The 24,942-nt window shown below is 36.4% G+C and overlaps 1 protein-coding gene across 1 annotated transcript in view; it reads right to left on the bottom strand.

The window, feature by feature from the left end:
* The window catches only part of PKHD1L1 (PKHD1 like 1), a 165,122-nt gene that overhangs the window by 19,379 nt on the left and 120,801 nt on the right, over positions 1–24,942 (bottom strand). Inside the window, exons 59-70 of the mRNA XM_043601613.1 lie at positions 23,049–23,222; positions 18,834–18,937; positions 17,792–17,921; positions 16,745–16,866; positions 15,131–15,221; positions 11,073–11,221; positions 10,868–10,990; positions 9,975–10,086; positions 9,778–9,894; positions 6,500–6,665; positions 3,315–3,547; positions 2,951–3,118 (exon numbers count right to left, since the gene is read on the bottom strand). Coding sequence (XP_043457548.1) covers positions 2,951–3,118; positions 3,315–3,547; positions 6,500–6,665; positions 9,778–9,894; positions 9,975–10,086; positions 10,868–10,990; positions 11,073–11,221; positions 15,131–15,221; positions 16,745–16,866; positions 17,792–17,921; positions 18,834–18,937; positions 23,049–23,222 — 1,689 coding nt within the window. The remainder of the gene's footprint in view (positions 1–2,950; positions 3,119–3,314; positions 3,548–6,499; positions 6,666–9,777; positions 9,895–9,974; positions 10,087–10,867; positions 10,991–11,072; positions 11,222–15,130; positions 15,222–16,744; positions 16,867–17,791; positions 17,922–18,833; positions 18,938–23,048; positions 23,223–24,942) is intronic.

The following is a 24,942-nucleotide window of genomic DNA, read 5'->3' as shown; positions in this document are numbered from 1 at the left end:
CTTTAGTGAGAAATATGCTGTTAACCATTAATTTGTTAAAAACAGAGCTTGTACCTGGAAACACGCCTAATCCATGGATTCATTAACTTTTTCCTTCAGTCACTCATCTTCATCAGTTAATTTGTGCATTTGACACACTCTTAACTATGTTTTTTATGAAGTCTTTAATCTTCCTGCATTGTTATTTTCATACATTTTTTATTAAAGACTGGGATTATAAGCACCATTGGGGGGTCAACATCATTAATGATCTGAGAAATAATACTTCAATAATCCTTCTGGAAAGGCAAAAGACAGTGGAATCCAGACATTTCCAGAACAGGCATAATATGACCTTTGTAGCAAACTATTTCACTTCAGCTGGGTTATAAAACGTTGAGTGAGATACGGAATGATAAATTTTCTTGATGTATTTATTCAATAGCTTTGCTCAATTTCCTGGCTTACTTGGAATTCTAATCAATATTTATAACTGAACTTCAATCAAATTTTGAATCAGTATAAACTTCTGAATCTCATGTAGAATATGAACTTTCTCTTAGCATCCAAAATATAAATTCTACTTTTAAACAAACCTTCTTTGTGGGTTTTGAAAACAAACAGAAAGAAATTTCCATGTATTAAATGAAAAATTTAGAGTAGCAAAAGCCATATTTTAAAAATAGATGAAATTGAGTATTAAAATTTTAAAGGAAACTTTAGTGGTATTCAATAACTTTTATCTTTGGAAATTTTTTTTCCAATCTAATGTAGTGTATCTCATGATTCCGTGATTCTTTCAATATCATCATAATTTTTGCAATGTTACTATCAATTAAGACTTCTTCAAATTGACAGTCACTTTTAAAAATTTAAATTTATTTTTGGGGTGTCTAGGAGGCTCAGTCGGTTATGCGTCCTACTTAAGCTCAGATCATGATCTCAGGGTTTATGGGTTCGAGCCCCACATTATGTGACGCATCTGTGCTGTCAGCTTGGAGCTTGGAACCTGTTTCGGATTCTGTGTCTTCCTCTCTCTCTCTCGGCCCCTCCCCCACTCAAAAATAAATTGACATTAAAAAAAAAATTTGCACATTGCATAGTATACGTGGTATATTGTGTAGTTACACTATGTTGTGCTACATAGTATGGGGAAATAGATCTTATTCCAGACTTATAACAACAAAATAATAATGGAAAGCTCAGATCAACCGACTGAGCCACCCAGGTGCCCCTAAAAAAATTTTTTTTAATGAAAATTTAAATTTATTTTTAAGAGAAATGTCATGTCACTATTGTAAGTAGAAAGCTTGTATTGTCTTTCAGAAAAGAAAAATGTAAAAATAAATAGAATAAAATCTTTCTCCACCATTTAAAAAGAGTAATTAGAAAACATCTCCATTATTCACTGACTGGTCTAAAATTCTTCCCACAAACTCTCTGCTTTGTAAGATTTAAAGGCAACACTTGTGGGGCGCCTGGGTGGTGCAGTCGGTTAAGCGTCCGACTTCAGCCAGGTCACGATCTCGCGGTCCGTGAGTTCGAGCCCCACGTCAGGCTCTGGGCTGATGGCTCAGAGCCTGGAGCCTGTTTCCGATTCTGTGTCTCCCTCTCTCTCTGCCCCTCCCCCGTTCATGCTCTGTCTCTCTCTGTCCCAAAAATAAATAAACGTTGAAAAATAAATAAATAAATAAAGGCAACACTTGTAACTGGGTTGATTGCAGGCCAGAGAAACCAGGCAAATTGTTGGTGCCACGGAAGTGGGGAAAGACTTGAAATCATGTAACTTTGGGACACCCCTGATTTAGCTCATTGTATTCTCTTCGACTCATTTTAAAAAATGAGTATTTTTGTGGCGTACTGGCCACTTTGTTGAATCGTGGGATATTTCAGTACATGTTTGGACACTGCCAGGGCACAGAAATCTTTCTCAGGCAGGTTACAGGCCCCTTCGGCACTTAAAAGACTCTTAAGCCTTCTTAGGGACTAATCTTTGGGCCCCTGACTATTTCAGGGTAATACAATGAGTTTCTGCCCTCTGTTTTCTGCAGATGTTAGAAGTTCATCTTAGGTTTTCAAAAAGTCCTGGACTTCTGAGTTGATCTGAATTCTTATGGAGGCCACTGCCGTCCCTCTGTACTAGAGCCACCCACGACCAGAATGTAAGGAGCCTAAACTCTGGAGCTTGTCAAGATATTCTTGACAGTCAAAGGAATTAAGAAAAGAAAAAAAAACTCCAAAACACATTGTTTCAAGATTAAGCCTTATAAAGATTCATGAAAATGAAAAACAAGTGGGCTGGAAATACCTGTTCTCAAGTATTCCAAATAACACATTATCTGTTGTTGTTGTTGTTGTTGTTTTTTCACACTGTCTATTTTTTAATTTATGTAAGGCAAAATGTCTTTTTGGAGACAGGCCAATTTTTCCTTCAAATATTTATGCCACCTTATTAATACAGGTATGAAGATCACTCAAGGAATAACTTTCCTCTTCTGATGGTCAGTTTGCAATAACTGTCCTTGCTTTCTAATATGGGAAACTGTTTAGGTGTCAAGCATCTCTCCTGCACACATATCTTTTCTTACAAACAGAAAGTAAAGCAATCCTGATGTTTGCTAGTTTTTTTTTTAATTTTTTTTCAATGTTTTTATTTATTTATTTATTTATTTATTTATTTATTTATTTATTTATTTTGGGACAGAGAGAGACAGAGCATGAACGGGGGAGGGGCAGAGAGAGAGGGAGACACAGAATCGGAAACAGGCTCCAGGCTCCGAGCCATCAGCCCAGAGCCCGATGCGGAGCTCGAACTCACGGACCGCGAGATCGTGACCTGGCTGAAGTTGGACGCTTAACCGACTGCGCCACCCAGGCGCCCCTGTTTGCTAGTTTTATATGTGATGTCTCCATGCATGTAATAAATAGCAAATGTTTGAGTAACTCTAATTTGTTTACACTGAATACCTACCATTAATGAGATCAACATAACCATTGCTCACTACAGCCACTGGTGAGAGTCTTCGAGTTTCTGTGTCAGAATCCAGGCTTTCAATAACCATCATTGCATATTCCATCCCATAGCACCGATAGCCCTGCCATTGTGGGATGTATTTACAGGTTGAATCTCTAATAATTCCTAGCAAAACAGATATATACATTTTAGCAAGGAAAAGCAATCTCTTTGCAAAAGCATCAACGGACTATATTTTTCATTTACGTAAGATTAGTAAGTAGAAAATATGTTATTGATTGAGTACCCCAATTAGTAAACATAAAAACATATGTACTTTGTTTCACAAACTTGAGGACTAACAGAATAATATCCAACGAACCTTTGTAAGGCGCTTTCTCAGTGACAGGAATTCTACTTCCATTTGGGAATGTGAGCATCACCTTAGGAATTCTGTAGTCTCCAATTCCAAATTGACTATTTCCATTCCATTCGTATTCTGCTTGAGGTATCACTGAACCAGAATTTCCCAGAAAGGAGCCATCCATGTCTCTGAGAAAAGATTTCCTTTTGGCATCACAAACCATGTCTACACAATCAGATGGATTCACCTTACTGTGGAGAAAAAGTGAAACAGATGAATATTTAGATTAAATATCCTTCCCCTGTTTCTAGGGGAACACTCAATTGAGTGTTTGATAAGAGAGTATCCAGGAGTGCCTGGGTGGCTCAGTTGGTTGAGCGTCCGACTTTGGCTCAGGTCATGATCTCACAGCTCGTTAGTTTGAGCCCCGTGTTGGGCTCTGTGCTGACATTTCAGAGCCTGGGGCCTGCTTCAGCTTCTGTGTCTCCCTCTCTCTCTGCCCCTAACCTACTTGCATTCTGTCTCTGTCTCTCTCAAAAATAAATAAAATTTAAAAAAAGAGTATCCAAAAGAATTTTTGATTGATTGAATCTTATCATTTCAGAAAGGATTCAAAGTAGGACCAAGTAGCATATATAATTACTATTGTAATGAGGTCTGCTTTTCCATTCTGTTGGTATCATTATTAATTCATTGGAATTTCAAAAGTACAAGTTATACCTGTAGGATATAAAATTAGAATTCCATTTTGCTATTCCATATTTTGTTGGGAAGATTTCATCTTTCTACATTGCTCACAGTGTACTAACACTGTCCCATCAAGCAGGTGAACAGTTACTCTGTTGTGCAGGACATACAAAATCCCTGTGCTGGCAGGGAAGTCTTTATTATTTTTCCCTTCCTACTTTTTTTTCATGGGTCTTTAACATTTATAAGTATCCTATGCTTAGTATAAAATAATGCAAATACTTAATAAAAGTTCAGTCTCCTTCACTTTCCTATCTCAAGCTCTTAGGCCATTACCAATTGCAGATTAGTATATATTCCTATAGACTTTTATTTATGTAGATAGAAACAGATATACTTGGATTATAATTGTTATGCTATATATTTCAGTAACCATTATGTAAATACCCAAACTGTAAGAGATGAAGTACTATAAAGTCATTCATTATGCAGTTCAACCATACATGGCATTCTGCCTTCAACTTGAGCTACCTGGAGTGTTGATTGCTAGCTGCTTCTAATAGTAAAATAGGTGCTTAATTTGCAAAATACTGCACATTGCATAGTATACATGGTATATTGTGTAGTTACACTATGTTGTGCTACATAGTATGGGGAAATAGATCTTATTCCAGACTTATAACAACAAAATAATAATGGAAAGCTCAGATCTGTTAGATAGTGTTTAGCATCTTGCTCCCTTTTTGCTGTAAGGGGGACATGTGGGGTAAGTTACTATACTATACTACTGTACTATAACAGTTTTGGAGATGACTTGAATACATAGTTCATGTGTTCTCTGTATTCAAGTATGAGAAGAGTGCTTTTGTGAGCAAGCCTGTGGGAAGAGTACCCAGTGGCACACTTATATTATGGATTAGGGCTCTGTCTTTACTTCATATTGCAAAGAAACAGAGGCTGAAATGTAGATTTTTGTTCAAATGATTTATTGAAGGAGTACCATCAAAAAAGAAGGAGAGAAGCCACATAGGGCAAGGGAAAGAGAACAAGGTAACTGTGGTCTATGGACTAGTTTCAATCTTATCTCAGGGGTACCTCTGGATCATTAACTGTACTGAGAGTTGCTTCCACCTGGAGATAAGGAGGCTGCCCTTTTGAACTCCTGTATCAACTAGTCATTTTCCATGGATTGCAAAGAGGTGGTGTTAGGGAGGGTCTTAGCCCCCCAAGGCTATTCCTGTTTGGCTAACAGCAATTTTCTGGAAAAGTGGGCAACTGTAGGTTATTATTGGCCAACATTTAAAGCACTAGGGGCCTTGTAAAGGGGATCTGAGAGAACATCAATAGCATCCTAATAAAAGCACAGAGCTCAAAGACTATTTTAAAATGTATTTTCTTCATGACCTAGTTATTAAAATTATATATTGCATCTGAAAGATTCAATGATAACTAAACAGGAGCTAATAATCTTCTAGTGGGGGGAGGCTCTATTGAGCCAAAAAATACTACAGTTCAATAATTAATTATTAAACGAAGAGGTGTGTAGTTATCATCAAAACAAAATTAGATGATAAGCACTCAGTCTTTGGAGCATCTGACTCTTGATTTCAGCTCAGGTCATGAAAGTGTTGTGGAATCAAGCCCTGTGTCAGGCTCCACGCTCAGCATGGAAATTAAGATTAAGTGCTTACGATTCTCTCTCCCCCTCTGCCCCTCTCCCCAACTCGTGTGTTCTCTCTAAAATAAAATTAAAAATTAAAAAAACCCCACAAAATCAGATGAAGTCAAACTATTTATGAAACACTGCATTTCTCTGAAGAGATGTCTATCTAATTAGCAGTATTCCTTGTCTTCTTCCTATACTGAAAATGGTCAAAGATCTCTCATAAAATATTTCTTTCCTCCAATCTTGTCTTACATCTAAATTCCTGATTTGCATCTCCTACAAAGTGTAGCAGTTATTGGCTATCTTCTTTTAAGATTTAGAATCTAAGTGGCTCAGCTTCTAGAAATAGTCTGACACTGACTTTTGTGATTAAAAAGTCACTGTGCTAAGTTTTTGCATATTCTCAGTCACAGTGATTATAATGACTGACATTTAATTTCAAAGTGCATGATGGAGTGAACATGATAAGATATTTGGAAAGCAACGGGAAACAAAAGAGGTAAGGAAAAGGGAAGAAATGATAGAGATGTCTCTCATTCCTAATGATTATTTATGGAGAGATATTAATGTACAACACGCTCCTAACCTGGTCTCAATATTTTATGTTGAATGATGGTATTATCATGCATGGAAAAAACAGAGTGAGAAAATATACACATCAAAGCCTACTTTTTCAATTTAACTGAAAATACAGATGCATTAGCCTTAATTTTCATGATGCTGATTAAAATTTTATAGAAATTAATACTTACTTTAATATAGCAACTTTCTCAGATCTATGATGGGGGAAAAAGACAAGGCAAAGCTATAAATACAGGAAAGAAAAAAACTGGGATTTCATATATTATACCTTATATCAGGCCTGTGTATGAATATTTTTGATTGTTCAGTGGTATCAACCAGCTGTATGTTCTTCACATGGATGGGATGCTGTAAATCTTCATTTAAAGGGTTAGTAATGAATATCACATTAGTTTCACCTGAACAAACATTCTTAAATCCAACAAATGTTGAACCTAAAACATAAATGACAAAAAGATAATAAATAATTTTCTATGAAGAAAGTAATAGAATCAGTTTCATTTCATGTACATTCCAGCAAACGCATCATTTAACACCGCCTTGAACAGGGAGCTCTTTCCTTATGTGGTAGCTAGTCCACCACTAGTTATGTTAGATTGTTGCCTCCCTATATCAATACCATTGAATAGTCCCCTCATATTTTCTCTGAGCTTTGATATGTGATTTGCTGTGACTAATGGGACAAGCGCAACTGTGGTATAAGTAGATCTGAAAAGTCTTGTGTATTAGGGCTCGCTCTCTTTTGGTGTTCTTGGGGAATCTTGTGATTTTCAGAATGTGAATGAGACTAGGAGAAATGTGGCCCAATTACTCTGGTCAAAGACCAGCCCAACCATTAGCAAGCACCAACCACCAGACATGGAAGTGAGACTGTCCTAGACAACTACTCCCTATCCATCCTGTAAACTGCTGGCAGCCTATGGAATAATCCGAGATGAGACCAGCAGACAACTATCAGCTGAACAGAGCCCAAACTGCCAATCCACAGAATTATGAGCTAATAAATGGTTGTTTAAAGACTCTAAATTTGGGTGGTAATTTGTTATGCAGCAAAGACTAACGGACACATTGTTTTTTGGGTTTTTTTTTTTTTGCCTTATTTCATATATTGTGTGACCAGAAGATAACATTTATTGAATCCAAAACTTAATCTCCATTGTACTTAAAATCCCATAACTCAAAAATAGAAGGAAAAAAAAAAGGTGACTCCAGAATTCTTAAATCAGTTACGTGCTATCTACTACTCTTCCTGATACTTTTTTCTAAGATGATATTGTATATACATGAATATGAGCCTGTAGATGAATATTAATGAAATACCAAAGTAGTGGATACTGTTTGTAAGATGTATAGATCTGCCTTCCTGGCCCAGTGCACTGCCCCTTAGTTCCTGTGTTGGCTGCTAACTACTCACAGCTGCCCCCTTCTCTGGAGAATTGCCTTTGATCAGATCAAATGACAGCTCTGTCTCTTAAGAGATTATGCACTCCTAGCACCACCACCAAAAGGTTACCATGCCTGATTGGCAAGTGATACAGAAGGCTCCCTTGCCTCAAGAGGGGGAAACTAAGTGGTACAGCTCACACTGCACAGCCCTGCGAGGTTTCAAGAAGGAGCTAGACTCCAGCTGGGACCATATCCTTGCTTACTCCTTCCTCTGCCCTGTCCTACTTCCCTCACTCCCTTTCTTGTGAATGTGCATCATTAATAAACCACCTGCACAAGAATCCTATCTCTGGCTTTACTTTTAGACCACCTGATTTAGACAGCTGGAACCATAAGTGGTCCTGGGATATATAATGTAATGATGCAATGATGAATCTAGTTCACTTGCTGTCTAGATGGGAATGAGGACACTCTTACTGGTGGTAGGTATAGTATTGACAGTCTCTGGAATGCTGTTAACAGTGCAATTGTTAAGATTTCACCTGTGGTGAACTGGGACAATATCTAAGTGGAAAGAATTGCTCTGGCTTGTAAAGTAACTTTGGCATTTGAGTGGAAGAGGGGAAATAGTAATTACAAGGAAACTAGAAGTAGTCAACTGTTGACCCTCACTGATGCTTTGAAGAAAGAAAATGTAAGTTGTGGTGATCAATCACAAATTCAAAGCAAACCTCAGGATCTAATCACAAAACCAGCAGAACGTTCCTGGAGGTTGGAATTTCAGACTGGCAAGTCTCCTACTTCAAAGTCATGGCTCTAATAGAAAAGAAATGGAACCCTGAGTTAGGATGGGAATATAGAAGAAGATGAACTTGAACCTTGAAACTCTGGGTTCCCCTTGAATGTCCAGATCTGTGTAAGTGGTCCACTTCTTCCTTATTAGAGTTTAGCTGCCCTGCCCTACTTGTTTGAAATCCTGACAAGACTTCAAAAGAGGTAGTTGTTTATAAGGAAAATCTTGCCTTTTTCAGGACCTGTCTCTGCCTCCCCTTCTAGAAAACAGAGCAGTAAGCCTGGTCAAGTCTCAACATGGCCTCACTGGGGAAGCACTAAGCATGCTATGGGATGAGAGGAGTTATATACCAAAGGAACTGCAAAAGCTGAGTAACATGTACTGGCAGGAATTAGAAGTATATATTGGAGAGTAAACTGTGATGGTGTTAGATCAGGGGTAAAGAATATAAAGCTAGACAAGGGAGAGTGTCAATATGGATGAGGGTATTCTCCCATGTTGCTGCCATGGCTTTTCCAAGTTTGGGAAAAATAATGTTCCACCTTAAATGAAGTAGAATTGTAAGAGTTGTCATGTCAGACTGTAGAAGAAGGATTCAAAAGATTCTGAGCAATGGGCAATATTGGAATCACTCTATTATATAATGCCTGTGCATTTCAGCTCAAACTGGGGATGGCCTTGAAAGAGTATGGTGTGGGTGGATTCTGCTATGGGATAGAAATTTGGGTAGTACACAGGGTGATCCACTTCGTGTGAAGAGTGGAGTGGTCTGAGATAAGGATAAACATGGACTACAGGCAGTGGTAAATGACACAGCTAGTTAGGGGCCTGGAAGGAATAAGACTGGATGATTGGGTAAAAGGAAGCCTGAGGGAAAAGCAAGGGTATGGGTCAATGGGAGTAAGCATATAAATGATCACAAAGCAGTATCAACTATGGAAGAAGCACTGAAGAAATAAGTGAACAGAATAACATAGCCAGTAGATGTTACTATGCTCTTGGTTTTATAAGCTTAAATTTCTTCAGTTCTAAAGAGAGATAATAATATATAACCCTACTTACATAAAAGGGCTTTTGTAATTGATAGAAACTAATTAATGTTAAATCACTATACCAGTGTTATTTCTGTTGTTTTAGAAGGTAAAATAAATGGGACTTCTTTAACATATACAAATTTGGCAGGGGACCATTCTTCAAATTGACTGATAATCTGATTTCTTTGCTTCTCATACTGAGCAGATTCATATATAAGTTTACTTAAATCATTATTTTTTTTTTTACTTACAGTGAAACATTATGAGATATATTCTACATATTCTTTATAGAACTTGATTAAGTAGATTTTTCAAGACTATGTTTAAACTTGCCTGAGATATCCAAAAGGCCACTAATGGCATTGTAACTCATGATCCCTGCATGGGGCTTCCGGGGTGCCATGTTATGTGCTGAAGCAAAGGTAGGCCAGCAAATCCCACTTCTCCCACCTGTTATAAAAGAAAGAAAGTTAATAAAATTCAAATATGCATTCATATGAACACCAAAATTAAATTTCTAAAATTTTCACCTGATAGAGGTCTGGTGCTCCGATGGGCAGCAGAAAGTTCGATATTTGGATCATCGTTAGTTAGGACATCAGAGCAATTAAATCCAGGGCTACTTCCAACAATTAATGAGCTCTATTAAAAAAATTCAAACAGTACAGCTTAAATAATAGCTTTTCTTCAAGAAAAACATTATAATGGGTAATTCTAAATTCCACTGTAGCAAAACACAGCCTTTCAGTTTGAGGAATGGATCATTCATAAAACCAAGATGAAAGGATGTGATTTTATGCCCTGAATAGAATTACAGTCAAATTGGAAGGGGGAAGACAGGCAGGTAAATTGTTATATATAATGACATATTTCTATGACAGAAATATGCCCAGGGAAAAAGTAGAAACAAAAAGAGGAGAAAGTGTCAATACTATCTAAGCAAATTCAGGAAAGGTTTCACAAAGGAAATGAAAATTTAACTGTGGCAATATTAGCAGGTGGCAAGCAAGAAGGGGTGAGGAGAACATGGAGGAGAGGGAAGGATACAGCATTTCCTGGCAGAAGACAATGAGAACAAGGGGAGGATGTTTGGACTAGCCAAGCTATGAAGTCATAGAGATCATTCTTTAAAAAAAATTTTTTTTAACATTTATTTATTTTTGAGAGAGAGAGAGTGTCTGTGAATGGGGGAGGCACAGAGAGATAGAGGGAGACACAGAATCTGAAGCAAGCTCCAGGCTCTGAGCTTTCAGTGCAGAGGCCAACGTGGGGCTTGAACCCACAAACCATGAGATCATAACCTGAGCCAAAGTCAGATGCTTAACCAACTGAGCCACCCAGGTGCCCCATCAAGGAGATTGTTCTTATTGGAACTTCAAAACGTTCACCTTTTCTTCTTATTGTGGCTGTATTCATTTCTTACCTTAATTTGCACTGTTTTACTGGAAATTTTGTGAGATACAGCAGCTGGTGTGTAAATCATTGAAAAAATGGCCATTCCATTGTCAACCAGAGTCACATTATAGATATGCATACTCTCTGTGGTCTGTAAAACAACTTGTCAGTCACATAGCACAAAATACAATCATAAAACAAGATAAACAAGCACCATATTGGATCACATTTACCTGAAAATAAATTCCATAATCCCAGCATGTCCAAATGGTAAATCCTTGTATAAGAGAACATCCAGGAAGGCCGTCTTGGTTCATATAAATACCATATAAACCTCCATGTGCTTCATTGTCAAACCACTTTTCCATGGGATTAGACTGACCTTGGAAGGAAATATGAAAACAGAGAATATTATAAGTCATGTCCTAGAGCTTTATGAACAGTACAGGTTAAAGTTAAATTTTTAAAAAATTAAATACAATAAAACCCTGGATTGCGATTAACTTGTTCTCCAAGTGTTCTGCAAGAGGAATAAACATTTCTAATAAACTTTAACTTGATAAATGAGTGATGTTTTGCAATATGAGTAGTACGTGATGCCAAATGTCACGTGATTACGACTCAGCCCATGGTTCTTGAAATTTGCTTTGATATACAGGTGCTTTGGATTACAAGCATGTTTCTGGAATGAATTATGCTTGCAAACCAAGGTTTTACTATATATAATTCTTATGCAAATTTAAACATGATGATCAAATATTTTTATGGCTTGGCCATTTATGGCTTACTCTACTCAGTATTTAATCTTATTTAATTTGTCCCTTTACCAGTAGAACGATTGCATACTCATTTGCAAAAGTTTGGTTTAGTTGCTAGCACACTGAATTTACTATACCTGACTAAACCAAACAGGAATTTCATGAGAAAGTACATGAAGTTTGGATTCAAAGAAGGCTAATTTTGAAACACAAGTGATACCACTTGCTGTTTATAAAATGCTTCCCCTACACACCTTTTTGTTGCTGGTTCCTTCCGGTCACCCCATTTTCAAGTTAAGTGTCACTTCTTAGAAGGCTTTCTCTTGACTATCTGATTCAAAGTAGCACCTCGGTTTCTCCACATGGCAATTAAAATTATTTTATTATTACTTATTCATGAATTGTCCACCTCCTCTGTCCTATTAGAATGTAAGCTTCATGAGAGAATACACTGTGTCTGTCTACCTCATTGATCACCGTATTCCCAGAGTCTAGAGGGTAATGCAGAGATAGGTGCTCATTTAACTACCTGTTGAATTAATGTATGTATGACCTTGGAAACATTGTTTAACCTTTTAGAACCTCAGTTTCTTCATATATAAAAACTTTGGGGGCACCTGGGTGGCTCAGTCAGTTGAGTGTTCATCTGACTCCTGATTTTGATTCAGGCCATGATCTCATGGTTTGTGAGATTAAGCCCCACGTCGGACTCTGAACCAATAGTGCAGAGCCTACTTGGGATTCTCTCTCTTTCTCTCTGCCTCTTCCTCTTTTTCCAAATAAATAAATAAACTTAAAAAAATGTTTTAATGCCTAATTGAGAGTAGTTTCAAACTGAAATTAAATAACCCACATAAAGTGCCTCAATAAATGGACGCTATACTCATTATTAATATATAAGATAATTATGGGGCACCTGGGTGGCTCTGTCAGTCGAGTGTCTGACTTTGGCTCAGGTCATGAGCTCACAGTTCATGGGTTTGAGCCCCATGCTGGGCTCTGTGCTGACAGCTCAGAGCCTGGACACTGTTTTGGATTCTGTGTCTCCCTCTCTCCCTGCCCGTCCCCGGCTTGTGCTCTATTTCTCTCTCAAAAATAAACAAACATTGGGGCGCCTGGGTGGCGCAGTCGGTTAAGCGTCCGACTTCAGCCAGGTCACGATCTCGCGGTCCGTGAGTTCGAGCCCCGTGTCAGGCTCTGGGCTGATGGCTCAGAGCCTGGAGCCAGTTTCCGATGCTGTGTCTCCCTCTCTCTTTGCCCCTCCCCCGTTCATGCTCTGTCTCTCTCTGTCCCCCCAAAAATAAATAAACGTTGAAAAAAAAATAAACAAACATTTAAAAAAATTGTTTTAAATATATAGGATAATTGAGGTGGATATTTCTCTGTCTCTCTCTGTCCCCCCAAAAATAAATAAACGTTGAAAAAAAAATAAACAAACATTTAAAAAATTGTTTTAAATATATAGGATAATTGAGGTGGATATTTATGAAACTTTATTTATGTCCAAATCATATCAGCAACCTTAATAACTCCCTCCCAACCATGCATACATACATTGAAGGATGCCCTATATACAGCAGCATCACCTCCTGAACTTTACTTAGTACCAGTTCTCTTGTCCAAATCTCCTGGTGTTTGACTTCCTCCTATCTTCTATTGACTTTCCTTTCCTCCTAATGCTTTGGGATTGACATTTTACTTATCAACTGCCTGGATTCTGTTTTGTTTTCTCCATAAGAAGCTGTTCATATGTCTCTCCCTTGGTCCCACGCAGTGTTGCCCCTGGGACCCAGTGTGGGTCAGGGTTCCCCTCCCCACCTCCTGGCCTCTCACTGTGGGCCTCTTGGTGCCAGCCTCCCACTTGCCTGGGAGGTGGACTGGATAGGTTGGTGTCCCATTCCATGAACATAAATCCTCAATTCCTCAGTCATGTCTCCTATTTCAATTTCTCTAAATCCCAAACTTCCTTGTAACACTCTCAATTATTTAGGAATATCACTAATTAAATATTCATAAATATTTAATCAGTTGGTGAAACACACATATTAGTAAATGTTCATATTCACAGGTCATATTTTGACTTAAAAAAATCCAGGACTACTTCAAAGAAGTTGCAGAAGAACTACATATTGTAAAATTTTAGTCAAAGAAAACCTTTAAGTTGTTGGGAATTAAAATATATAATAAGAGCATATAATAAGGAATTTGTTGGAAGTTGTTTTATTCCTTCAAAATGTATTTTGCATAAGAATAATATTAGCTTAAGCCCAATAATTTTTGAATTTACAGAAAAAATACTGACTCAAACAATCTTAAAAACAACCATACTGAGATATAAAAACCAGATGTACAAGGGATATAAAGTATTCAGAGAAAGTCCCATTTCCCCTAAGTTTCTTAAGAGGTGAACCCTGAAATTCTAGTATTTATTTTATTTTGATCTGATAATTCATTTAACTAACTGAAAAACCAAAAGGTTATAAAAAATTATACAATAAGTCACCAGTCACCCTGATCCTACTCACCTTGTTTTTTGTTTGTTTGTTTGTTTTCACACTTTGTGTCTCTTTAAACACAAATACCCTACATATTCATATTTTCTTACCTTTCTTCCATAAAGCATATCACAAACAAAACCATATTGTATATATATTGTTCTGCAATCTCCATTTATCACTTAAGAATATCTTTGGGGATTTCTCTCTCCATATCAGTAGATCAATATGTATCTTCTTCCTTCTTTTTGAAAGGTCCCTAGTGTTCCAATGTCTGGCTTTATAAAACTAGTCCACTGTTATTGTACACAAGGCAGGGTCCAGTTTCCTGCTAGCAGACAATGCTGTGATGAATCACCTTGTTCACAAATCATTTTCTAAGTGTTGTAGAGGCAAATGTTAGATTGCCAGAAGTGGAAATGTTGAGCCAAAGGCAAATGCTCCAATAATTTTGGCAGCTACTGCCCTGGTCCCCTTTATAGGAGTTGGTTATATTTGTCATTCAACCAGCAATGTGTAGATGTCCTAGCTTTCCTACAGCCTTGCCAAAAGAGTAGTTGTTTGGTTAATTTTGGACTTTTACTCATCTAATAGAAATGTATCCGAGAACTGTTTATGCCCTTTGACTTTTTCATGCTTGTAGGTTTAAACACAGGAAGAGTGAACATTAATTCCTCTAAAGAAGAAGCATGAAAACAGTGTCATATCCCTAGAGATATGTATCTCTATGCTTGAAAGTGTTACTTTTGTGAAAGTAGTAGTGGGATGAGGCACTCACTGGTCCAACACCAGCCACATCAAGAATTGAAGTGACTGCTGGAGTTTTTCAATCATAAACATGGAAAAGTAATTATCTTAAAAGTCTGTTCCTTTTTTCTTTAGACCCAACGGTATCTTCAAATAATTTAGCTTGTTGACTTCTTTTAGTGTCCTGGAGGAGGAGATACTATATATTGAACTAACAAACAATAATTATTTCTTTCTAACCAATTTGAGCACGGTATTTCCTAGTTTTAGTGGCTCTGTGCCAAGACTTACTTGAGCAAGGTTCACCATCAATACGGTATCCCACCCTTCCAAATCCAGCCACGACATTATTTTGTAAGACTGTATTGGTCCCTCTGTTTACCTAGCACAGTGATAAAGAAAATGCCATGGGTCAGGCTCTTATACAACTATACAAAGAGATCAAGTATCAACATATATAGGAAAACTAATTATGACTACTCTTTAGGAGGAAAAATGTGTTTCATTATTCACCCTGTCCAAATTTACATTATAAATGAAGTATTGAAATTACCTTAGGTTCTTGGTATAAAATCATCACTAGATACTATGCCTTAGATTTCATTAGAAAACTACATGAAAGATATTTTTTTTTATTTCAGTCACAAAATCCACTGGGTATCATTCAATAATTATAAGCCAAGGGCCAAATTCAGTATTACAGCAAGGTTAGTAGGATTTTATCACTCTTTGGTTATATTATGTTACCAATTTAACTTATTAAGAAAAAAACAACTAAGGCAATTACAGTAGACCATAAGATTCAATAGAAGCACTCACTAGTTTAAATAAAATCTGCTATAATAAAAACTGGTTAGGCAGTCACTGAACAATTTTATTTTATGAGACCAAAGTGGCAAAAAATGAAATACATATAGTACAGAAGATTTAGTTTTTGCCTCTGGTGTCAGTGAAACAGCCAAAACTTCAACTATTTAAAGTATATTAAGCACTTTTATTTTTAAATATTATGATAAGAGAACAGAGTCAAGTGAAATCCATAAAAGTAAAATTAGTGTCTTTTCTTTCAAAAGGTCCAGAAAAGTTTAAAGATTTAGAATTGCCATTGGATGACATTTTCACGTCTATAAATAGATGAAAGAGAACATCATCATAAATGTATATGTTTCAGGATTTTAGGTTTTACTTTAAGGTAATTGTTAATAGTTGCACAAAAACAAAACTCAATCCTTACCCCATATTCCAAAGAGAGCTATTTTTAAAATTCCTTTTGGTTCCTATGGCATGGGTAAGTAAAATAAAAACAAGATGGAGCTTTATTTCCTCCAAACCCTTCCTCTGTACTTTCTATTTGCTTGCCTGCCTTCTCATCCTACCCCTAACAACCTACAGTGATTGAAGAAACTTTATGAGCAACAAGAAGGGTTCAGCTAAGAATACCGATTAGACTAAATAACTTTGCATAGAGAATCATAAGAGTTTTAGATGAGGAAGAGATTTTAAAGATTCTGTAGTCTATTACTCTAATTTTCCTTATGAAGAAGAAAACTAAATTCAAAGTAGTAATATCGACAGGGCACTCAGTCAATTAACAGCAGAGAGACCCTGTACCAGAACTTCAAAGTGATAACTAATGTTGGAGAAACAAGGCAATAAGAGGATATTTAAACCACTGGACATCAACACAAAGAAAAATCCAATGGCTGTGGGAGTTTGCCACATCTTTTAAGAAAGTTTATTCTCTCCTTTCTTTAGCTTATTTTATTAGTTCACCAATCTTTAAGGAAGAAATAGTTTTCAGTATTTTGAGAATTACAGTTTCTACAGAATTTATAATCTTCAGTGAAGAAATTACAAATTATAATTTTGTATACCTTTGTATAACTATAAATCTGATCACTCTACCTCAATTGCTGCATGCCAGAGAGTTGAACTTAAATCCTTTCTGTTTTGATAGGTTCCCGGCCAAACTGAAAGTGCCACCAAGTTTCCTCGAACTCTGTTGGCATCCCCCCATATTCTTATTCCTGCAAAAAATTAATAAAATCCCCTCAAATACATAAACATTTGCAATGAGTCCTATGGGAAATGTCTTTCATGTTTCCATGAAATTCATTTTCTAGTTTGAGCCTGACAAATCAACCTCCTAAATTCTAGAGTACACCTTTTGAATTCTACCTCTTTAATAGACTACCTGCATTAAAATCTTCTGGGGTGCCTATTAAATATGTGGGTTGACAGGCTCTGCCTCAGATTTTACCAAACACATCAATTTTATACATATTAATGAGTTTGTGTTATGCTTTATACTGATATTCAAGAAAGGATAACCCCTAAAACCAAGTCCAATTTTTAAAAAATAGTAACCTTTATTTGTGAATAATCTTTTTGATTGATATGTGAGGAGTATTTTAAGAGTCATAGTAATTTAAACTATTGGTGATTAGATGATTCACATGATATCATGGTCTGGTAAATAATTCTAAAGTTGTACTACTATGGCTATGATAGCCATAGCCACATGCAACTACTTAAATATAAAGTAAGTACAATTCAAGTTAAGTGCAATTAGGGGTGCCTGGGTGGCTCAGTCAGTTGAGCATGTGACTCTCGATTTTGGCTGGGATCGTGATCCTGGGATCATGGAGTGAGTTCCATGACAGGCTCCATGCCTGCTTGGAATTCTCCCTCTGCCCTCTCCCCGACTCGCACTCTCTCTCTCACTATAAAAAAAAAAAAAGTACAATTAAAATTAAAAATCCAGTTATTCAATCACAGTAGCCACATTTTAAGTGCTCAGTAGCCACATGTGGTTTAGTAATTACCATATTAGCATAGATATAGGCCATTTCCATTCTCACAAGAAGATCAATTAAACAGCATGGCTCTAGAGTCTTCAGATAAGATTGTCTCAGGAAGCATGTTATTTGGACAAAAATATTATCATACTACCTTCCCCCACTGTAAAGTGAATGATGTTGTCATCTATGTCCACTCCATCTGTTCCAAACACACCGATTGCTGGGGAAAAGCCATTATGAAAGGCACAGCCTCGAATATAAGATGAGCCATGATCTTGAATCTATGAAACATCAGGATTCAGTGAAAATTTTACAAATAAAATTAAAATACATTTGAAGAAAAAATTTGAAGTAAGTGATTTTCAGGAAATAAATGTTCATAAATAAAATACTCAATTTACTTTCCATGAAAGAACATTATTTCCCTGTATATCTTTTAATCCTGGAAATTTTCATATGTCTTCAAATTATGATTAAGTAAAGCAAAAATGCATATTTAAGTGTAGATAAAAATTCTGAAGTACTTTTCTATGCATTTATTTTCTATCATTACCTATAAAATGTTAAGGAACTAAAAAGTATTTTTCAGAATAATTTATTATATGATTAAGCAGGGACTTTTTTTAATTAAAAAAGGTGATGCTCTAGGCAGGGGGTTACAGTCAAATGTCTGTAGGAACCAGTCAATGAACAGGACTGGGGCTGCAACCTCAAACCTGCAACATTATTTTTCATTTCCATAAGAAACATGTTCTCTCTCATTTTTTCTTCAATCACCAGCCTTCTAAGCACATCTATTTTGACAGAGGCTTGGATATGCACACATACTTTTCACTTGAGAAATATAAGCAAACCCCGCTATGTTTAATAGAAACTATTTGGAAGTATTTTTGGTCACTGCGAAATAAAGTGGAGATATGAAATAATATCACAGATCTTTAATTCTTTCACTTTTGTGCTCCTTTTTTCTGTGTTTTCTTTCTGCCTTTTTTTTTTACTGACTTTAAATGCGTGACGTGGGTAAATCAAATGCTATGAGTCTAAAAAAGTTGGTGCGAAATGTATCTAAGGAAGTCACATTAGATCATAGTTTTAGCAATTCTAAGATATCGCATTTTTAGTAAGGTTAAATGAAAATCAAATCAAAATCAAAATGTTTCATTTTGAATATACACAAAAATTCAAGTACAAACCTGTTCTAAGTTAAGAAATGTTACTGCATATCTTGGATCTGTGCTATCCCTGAAGCCTTCTTGACCACAGTGATAAAATTCCACATTGCTTATCCTTGCATTTCCTGGCAGGGTAGGGAAGAAAGAGTTACATTTTTTTTTCTTGAAATAATAAAATTTGTGTTTTTGTAAGCTATAAGAATTGTAATTTTCCAAATAACAAATTTGTTTTTAACTTTTTCATTGAAATTTCATTTGTTCTTCTTTGTTCCTTTAATCTAAATAAGGCAGTATTTCCAGACTTTTTTTCACTGCCCTCCACAAGGACCTTTTTGGACTTTTTTCTAATAGCCTCCCCTCCCCATGAAATTTCGATACCTCAGATATACTATATATCTGTTAATATATGGTGGCTCTTCGGGGGCCACAAACCATTGCTCATCTACGTTTTTTTTGTCCTGTAAGAGCCATTTTTCATCCCCTTGGTAGTGATATTGTCCCTTTTGAGAACGCATGACATAAAGCACAAGATATAATTTACCCAACCGTTCAATTTTGATGCTCTAAAGAGATTTTAAGGGCATTATCTTTACATAATCCCTTCCAGAATAAGCATTGTAAGTATCTGCTCATCAGTTTGTCATAAGTACCATTGAGGTGACATGAGGCAATTTCATAGATTAGTAATAACAGCAATAGCAATCCATGAGAGATTACTCTGCCAAGTGCTGCACTAAGGGCTTAAAAGGCAATTTGTGGTTTAATTCAAATCCTATGAGTTAGGAAGTTTTATTATTCTTATATTCTATATAAGAAAATAGAGCCACAGAGAATCATGGCTCGTAAGCAACAGTAGAGGATATTTCCTGTTTCAAAAACTGATATTTAATAAAATGCAGTGGAGAAGAGTTACTTTGTACTGCAAGGGAAAAGCCTATCTCAAAACCCATGAGCCAGCAATTGGATGTATGATGAAGAACATAATCATAAGCTAGAGACAGAGAAGAAATGGTTACTACAGATCATCTGGGCCTATAAAAGCCACAGATGTGTATAACATCACAAAACAATTTATAGGAGCAAGGAAAAGTTGTCCTGAGAATTGGATCCATCATGGATTTGAAGTGAGGCAGGTGTGGATTAGTATCCATGGTCAGAGCAATTTCATCCCTCTAATAATCTATTTATCTGTCTTTAAAAGGGGACAATATTTATGCATAGCACTATGGGGATTAAATGAGATAATATATGTTAAATGCTTAGCACAGTGCCTGGAATATTGTGCCATGATCATCATTACTGTTATCATCAGTTAAGCTCCTGTTGACAGATTATAGCCAACAGGTAGAAGCTATACTGGGATGACTTCTTGCTCAGTATAAAAGCTTTCTAAAATTAGAACTGTTGCAAAACATAATAGGCAGAATTATGAACAAGTGAAGACCTGCTAAACATTTCAAGTCAAGAATAAATGAGTGAATCCTGGAACCCAGATTGTGGGATCGAAATATCAGTTTCCAAATAAAAGAATCAGCATTACTTGGAGGAATGACTTAGTCTCAGGCTCAGAAGAACAAAAGACATGCGTTTGTCATATCAGAAACCGAAGAAGCTGACGAAACCTAAATCAAAAGGACTTAGGTATCAACATGAAAATGTTTTGAAGGTCAGTGATGGGGCATTTTCATTTGTCAATGGCAACTGGGCATTTGTAATATCAGGAAGATTAACAATCACAATCCATATATGGATTAGAAAACACCAAATATGTTTAAAGCCACAGAGCTCATAATGACACTAATAACAAACAAAAAATAAAGATGCCTTGTCACCTTTGGAAAATGGTTGGGCACCAACTTACTACTTCAGAACTAGGTAATAATAGGAAAGAATCAGGCATTTTTCCTACACTTCGTATATAAACTATTTCTCAGGGTAGTCAAATAGTTGTCTGGGGAAGCTTCTCTTTACAGAAATATTCTAGATTACAAATAAGAAGGGAGTGGTAGAATGAAAATATCACCACTTTAAACCTCAGTGATTTAACAGATCCAGGCAATGATCATTAATAGCTGCTAACTTCACAAAAGAAGCTTATCAGACACAAACGGAATAATCATACATTACATGTCTACTTAGTGGAAAAGTACACCGTCAACCATGAAGAATTCTTGCCTAAAAATTGGGTCTGAGTATGATCAATTTTTAGCTCTAAACTACCTATGATAGAAAATACAAAGGATACAGGAACAAGTGAAGTTCTAGGGATGAATTACTAAATTCTAGACTGTTGGAAATACTACTGAACAGGTGATCTAGGTTCTTTTGTACATAAACTGCAAGAAGAGATACATGAATCAGATATTTAAAATTCACAGGGGCGCCTGGGTGGCTCAGTCGGTTAAGTGTCCGACTTCGGCTCAGGTCATGATCTCACAGTCTGTGAGTTTGAGCCCCGTGTCGGGCTCTGTGCTGACAGCTCAGAGCCTGGAGCCTGTTTCAGATTCTGTGTCTCCCTCTCTCTCTGACCCTCCCCCGTTCATACTCTGTCTCTCTCTCTGTCTCAAAAATAAATAAATGTTTTAAAAAATTATAAAATTCACAACCAATTGCAGCATGGTCTTATTTAGATCCTGATTTGAACAAAGGGAATGCAAGAGGAAGGAAGGAAGGAAGGAAGGAAGGAAGGAAGGAAGGAAGGAAAGAGAAAGAATAAATTGGGGGAGTCTGAATAATCATTTGATATAAGGAATTACATTAACATTTTATCATCTGATACTTACAAACATTTTTAAAGTCTTTTAAAGTTGCATGCTGAAATATTTTTAGATGAAATAATACATGATTGCTTCATTTACAATACCCAAGATATGGGAACAACCTAAGTGTCCACCAATGGATGAATGGATAAAGAAGATGGGGCATATATGAACAATGGAACATTATTAAGCCATTTAAGAAAAGAGGAACTCTTACCATTTGCTACCATTTGCCACAACACACAGACCTTGAGGGCATTATGCTAAGTGGGGTAAGTCAGAGAAAGACAAATACTGTATGAAACTCATATGTGGAATCTAAAAAAGCCATATTCATAAAAACAGAGTAGAATGGTGGTTACCAGGAGCTGGGGTGGTAGTGGTGGGGAATTAGGAAGATGTTGTTTAAGGGTATAAACTTGCAGCTAGTGGCTAAATAAATTCTGGAGATCTAATGTACAACGTAGTGATTACAGCCAACAACACTGTATTGTAACTTAAGAATTGCTAAGAGACTAGATCTTTATTGCTCTCGCCACACAAAAGACATATTATGTGCATGAAAGAGATGTTAGCTGACACTACAATGGTAATCATATTGAGATATATAAATGTATCAACATAAATATAGTGTACACCTTAAACTTATACAATGTTATGTCAATTATATCTCAATAAAAAAATGTATGTGGTTGCTTCAAAATAACCCAGGGGCTTGAAGAGAGTGGGTGGTCATATAGTTGAAACAAGAATGACCAAAGTTGACCATTGTGGTACCTAGTGATGGGTACACTGGGGTTCATTACACATTTCTCTATGTTTGAAAATTTTGTATATATTTGAAATTTTCCTTCAAACAAAATTAACAGATCTATTGTGCTTGTTATCAAATGATTTCTGTTTGGGTGAGAAGCTGGGCTGTTACCTAAGGTCATTATTAATAATTCTTATTGTCTATGAAGATAAAATAAGTAGAAAAATGTTAGGGATTTGGTTGTTGAGGGTAGCACCTGGGTTTACATAATCTCTCTCAAGGCTTTATTCTTCCATGTGTTAAAAACAAGACAACGGGCCCAAATTGGGAGTTGCTTATGCTCGGTCCCATGTCACCAAACTGAGACGGAACTTAATTACAGTTCCACTCCCAGAAATGGAATCTTAAACCAGTCAGTCAGGAATCACCTGATCAGCACTGGTTAGGTAATCTCCCTGATTAGCCCCTGCCGTCCCCTAGAGGCAAGTAACCTGCTCCCTTCTGCCTGTAAAAGTATTTCATTTTGCACAGCTCTTTGGAGCTCCTTTCTATCCGCTAGATCAGACACTGCCTGATTCACAACTCATTGATTAAAGCCAGTAAGGTCTTTAAAATGTACTCACTTGAATTTTTTAAACAGTGTGATCCTAAAAAGAAGTGACAATTGTTTAAGAAATGACTAAACATAGAAGAGACCATGTTATATTTCAAATTTGTACCAACCTTTAAATGTCATCATATTTTCAGTGAATGAGCTGACCAGGACACGTGCACCAAAAGATTCCTTGAACCAACCTGGGTAATCTTCACCAAATATTTTGATGTTCCTACTCAGTATCCCAACATCAGCTGCTAACGTGTAGCTCTGACCTGTTCCAGGAACATGGTATCTTTCAGCTACAACAGAAAGGACAGCTAGATTATTACCAATGCTGAGAAATACCTGTTTTTATCAATTCCTTTGTAATTCACAGGCCACATAAATTTCTAATATGCCAAAAGTCAACACAAATGTGTGAATTAATTAGATTTGCATGCTTAAACATACATAGATGGTAGACTGAAATTATGATAGTTTTAATTTTTTTCTTTCCAAGTTTTTATTTAAATTCCAGTTAACATATAGCATAATATTGGTTTCATGTGTGGAATTTGGTTATTCAACACTTACGTACAACACCCGGTGCTCATCCCAAGTGCCCTCCTTAATCTCTGTCACCTATTTAACCAATCCCCCCATACACCTGCCCTCTGGTAACCATCACCTTGTCCTCTATATTTAAGAGTCTGTTTCTTGCTTTTCCTGTCTTTCTTCCCCCCCCATCCCATATTCATTTGTTTTGTTTCTTAAATTCCACGTATGAGTAAAATCACATGGTATTTGTTTTTCTCGCACTTACTTGTTTCACTTAGCATAATACCCCCTAGCTCCATCCACGTTGTTGCAAATGGCAAGATTTCACTCTCCTTTATGGTTGAATAATACTTCACTGCGTATATATGTACCTATGTATATACATATATACCACATCTTCTTTATCCATTCATCAGTCAATGGATATTTGGGCTCTTTCCATAATTTGACTATTGTAGATAATGTTGCTAGAAACATCAGGGTACATGTATCCCTTTGAATTAGTATTTTTGTATCCTTTGGGTCAATACCAGGTAGTGCAATTGCTAGATCATAGATGGTTCTATTTTTAACTTTCTGAGGAACCTCCATAGTGTTCTCCAGAGTCGTTGCACCAATTTGCATTCCTACCAACAGTGCAAGAGGATTCCCCTTTCCCCACATTTTCTTCAACACCTATTATTTCCTGTATTGTTAATTTTAGCCATTCTGACTTGTGTGAGGTGATATCACACCAGTTGTAGTTTTGATTTGATGATGAGTGATGTTGAGCATCTTTTGATGTGTCTTTTAGCCATCTGGATGTCTTCTTTGGAAAAATGTCTTTTCGTGTTTTCTGCCTATGCTTTAATTGGATTATTTGTTTTTTAGGTGTTGAGTTGTATAAATTCTTTATATATTTTGGATACTAACCCTTTATCAGATATGCCATTATTCCCCCATTGTGCAGGATGCCTTTTAGTTTTGTTGATTGTTTCCTTCACTATGCAGAAGCTTTTTATTTTGATGAAGTCCCAGTAGTTTATTTTTACTTTTGTTTTCCTTGCCTCAGGAGATATATCTAGTAAGAAGTTGCTATGGCCTATGTCAAAGCACTTACTGCCTGTGTTCTCCTCTAGGATTTTAATGGTTTACTGTCTCACATTCAGGTTTTTAATCCATTTTGAATTTGTTTTTGTATATGGTATAAGAAAGTGGTCCTCTTTCATTCTTTTGCATGTTGCTTCCAGTTTTCCTAACATAATTTGTTGAAGAGACTTTTTCCCATTGGATATTCTTTCCCGCTTTGTTGAAGATTAGTTGACCACAGAGTTATGGGTTCATTTCTGGATTTTCTATTCTATTCCATTAATCTATGTGTCTGTGTGTGTGGCAATACCATACTGTCTTAATAATTATAGCTTTGTAATATAGCTTGAAGCCCAGAATTATGATGCATCTGGCATTACTTTTCTTTTCCAAGACTGCCTTGTCTATTCAGGG

Source organism: Prionailurus bengalensis, chromosome F2, assembly GCF_016509475.1.
Source record: "Prionailurus bengalensis isolate Pbe53 chromosome F2, Fcat_Pben_1.1_paternal_pri, whole genome shotgun sequence".
NCBI lineage: Eukaryota > Metazoa > Chordata > Mammalia > Carnivora > Felidae > Prionailurus > Prionailurus bengalensis.
This window is presented reverse-complemented; position numbering and strand designations above follow the sequence as displayed.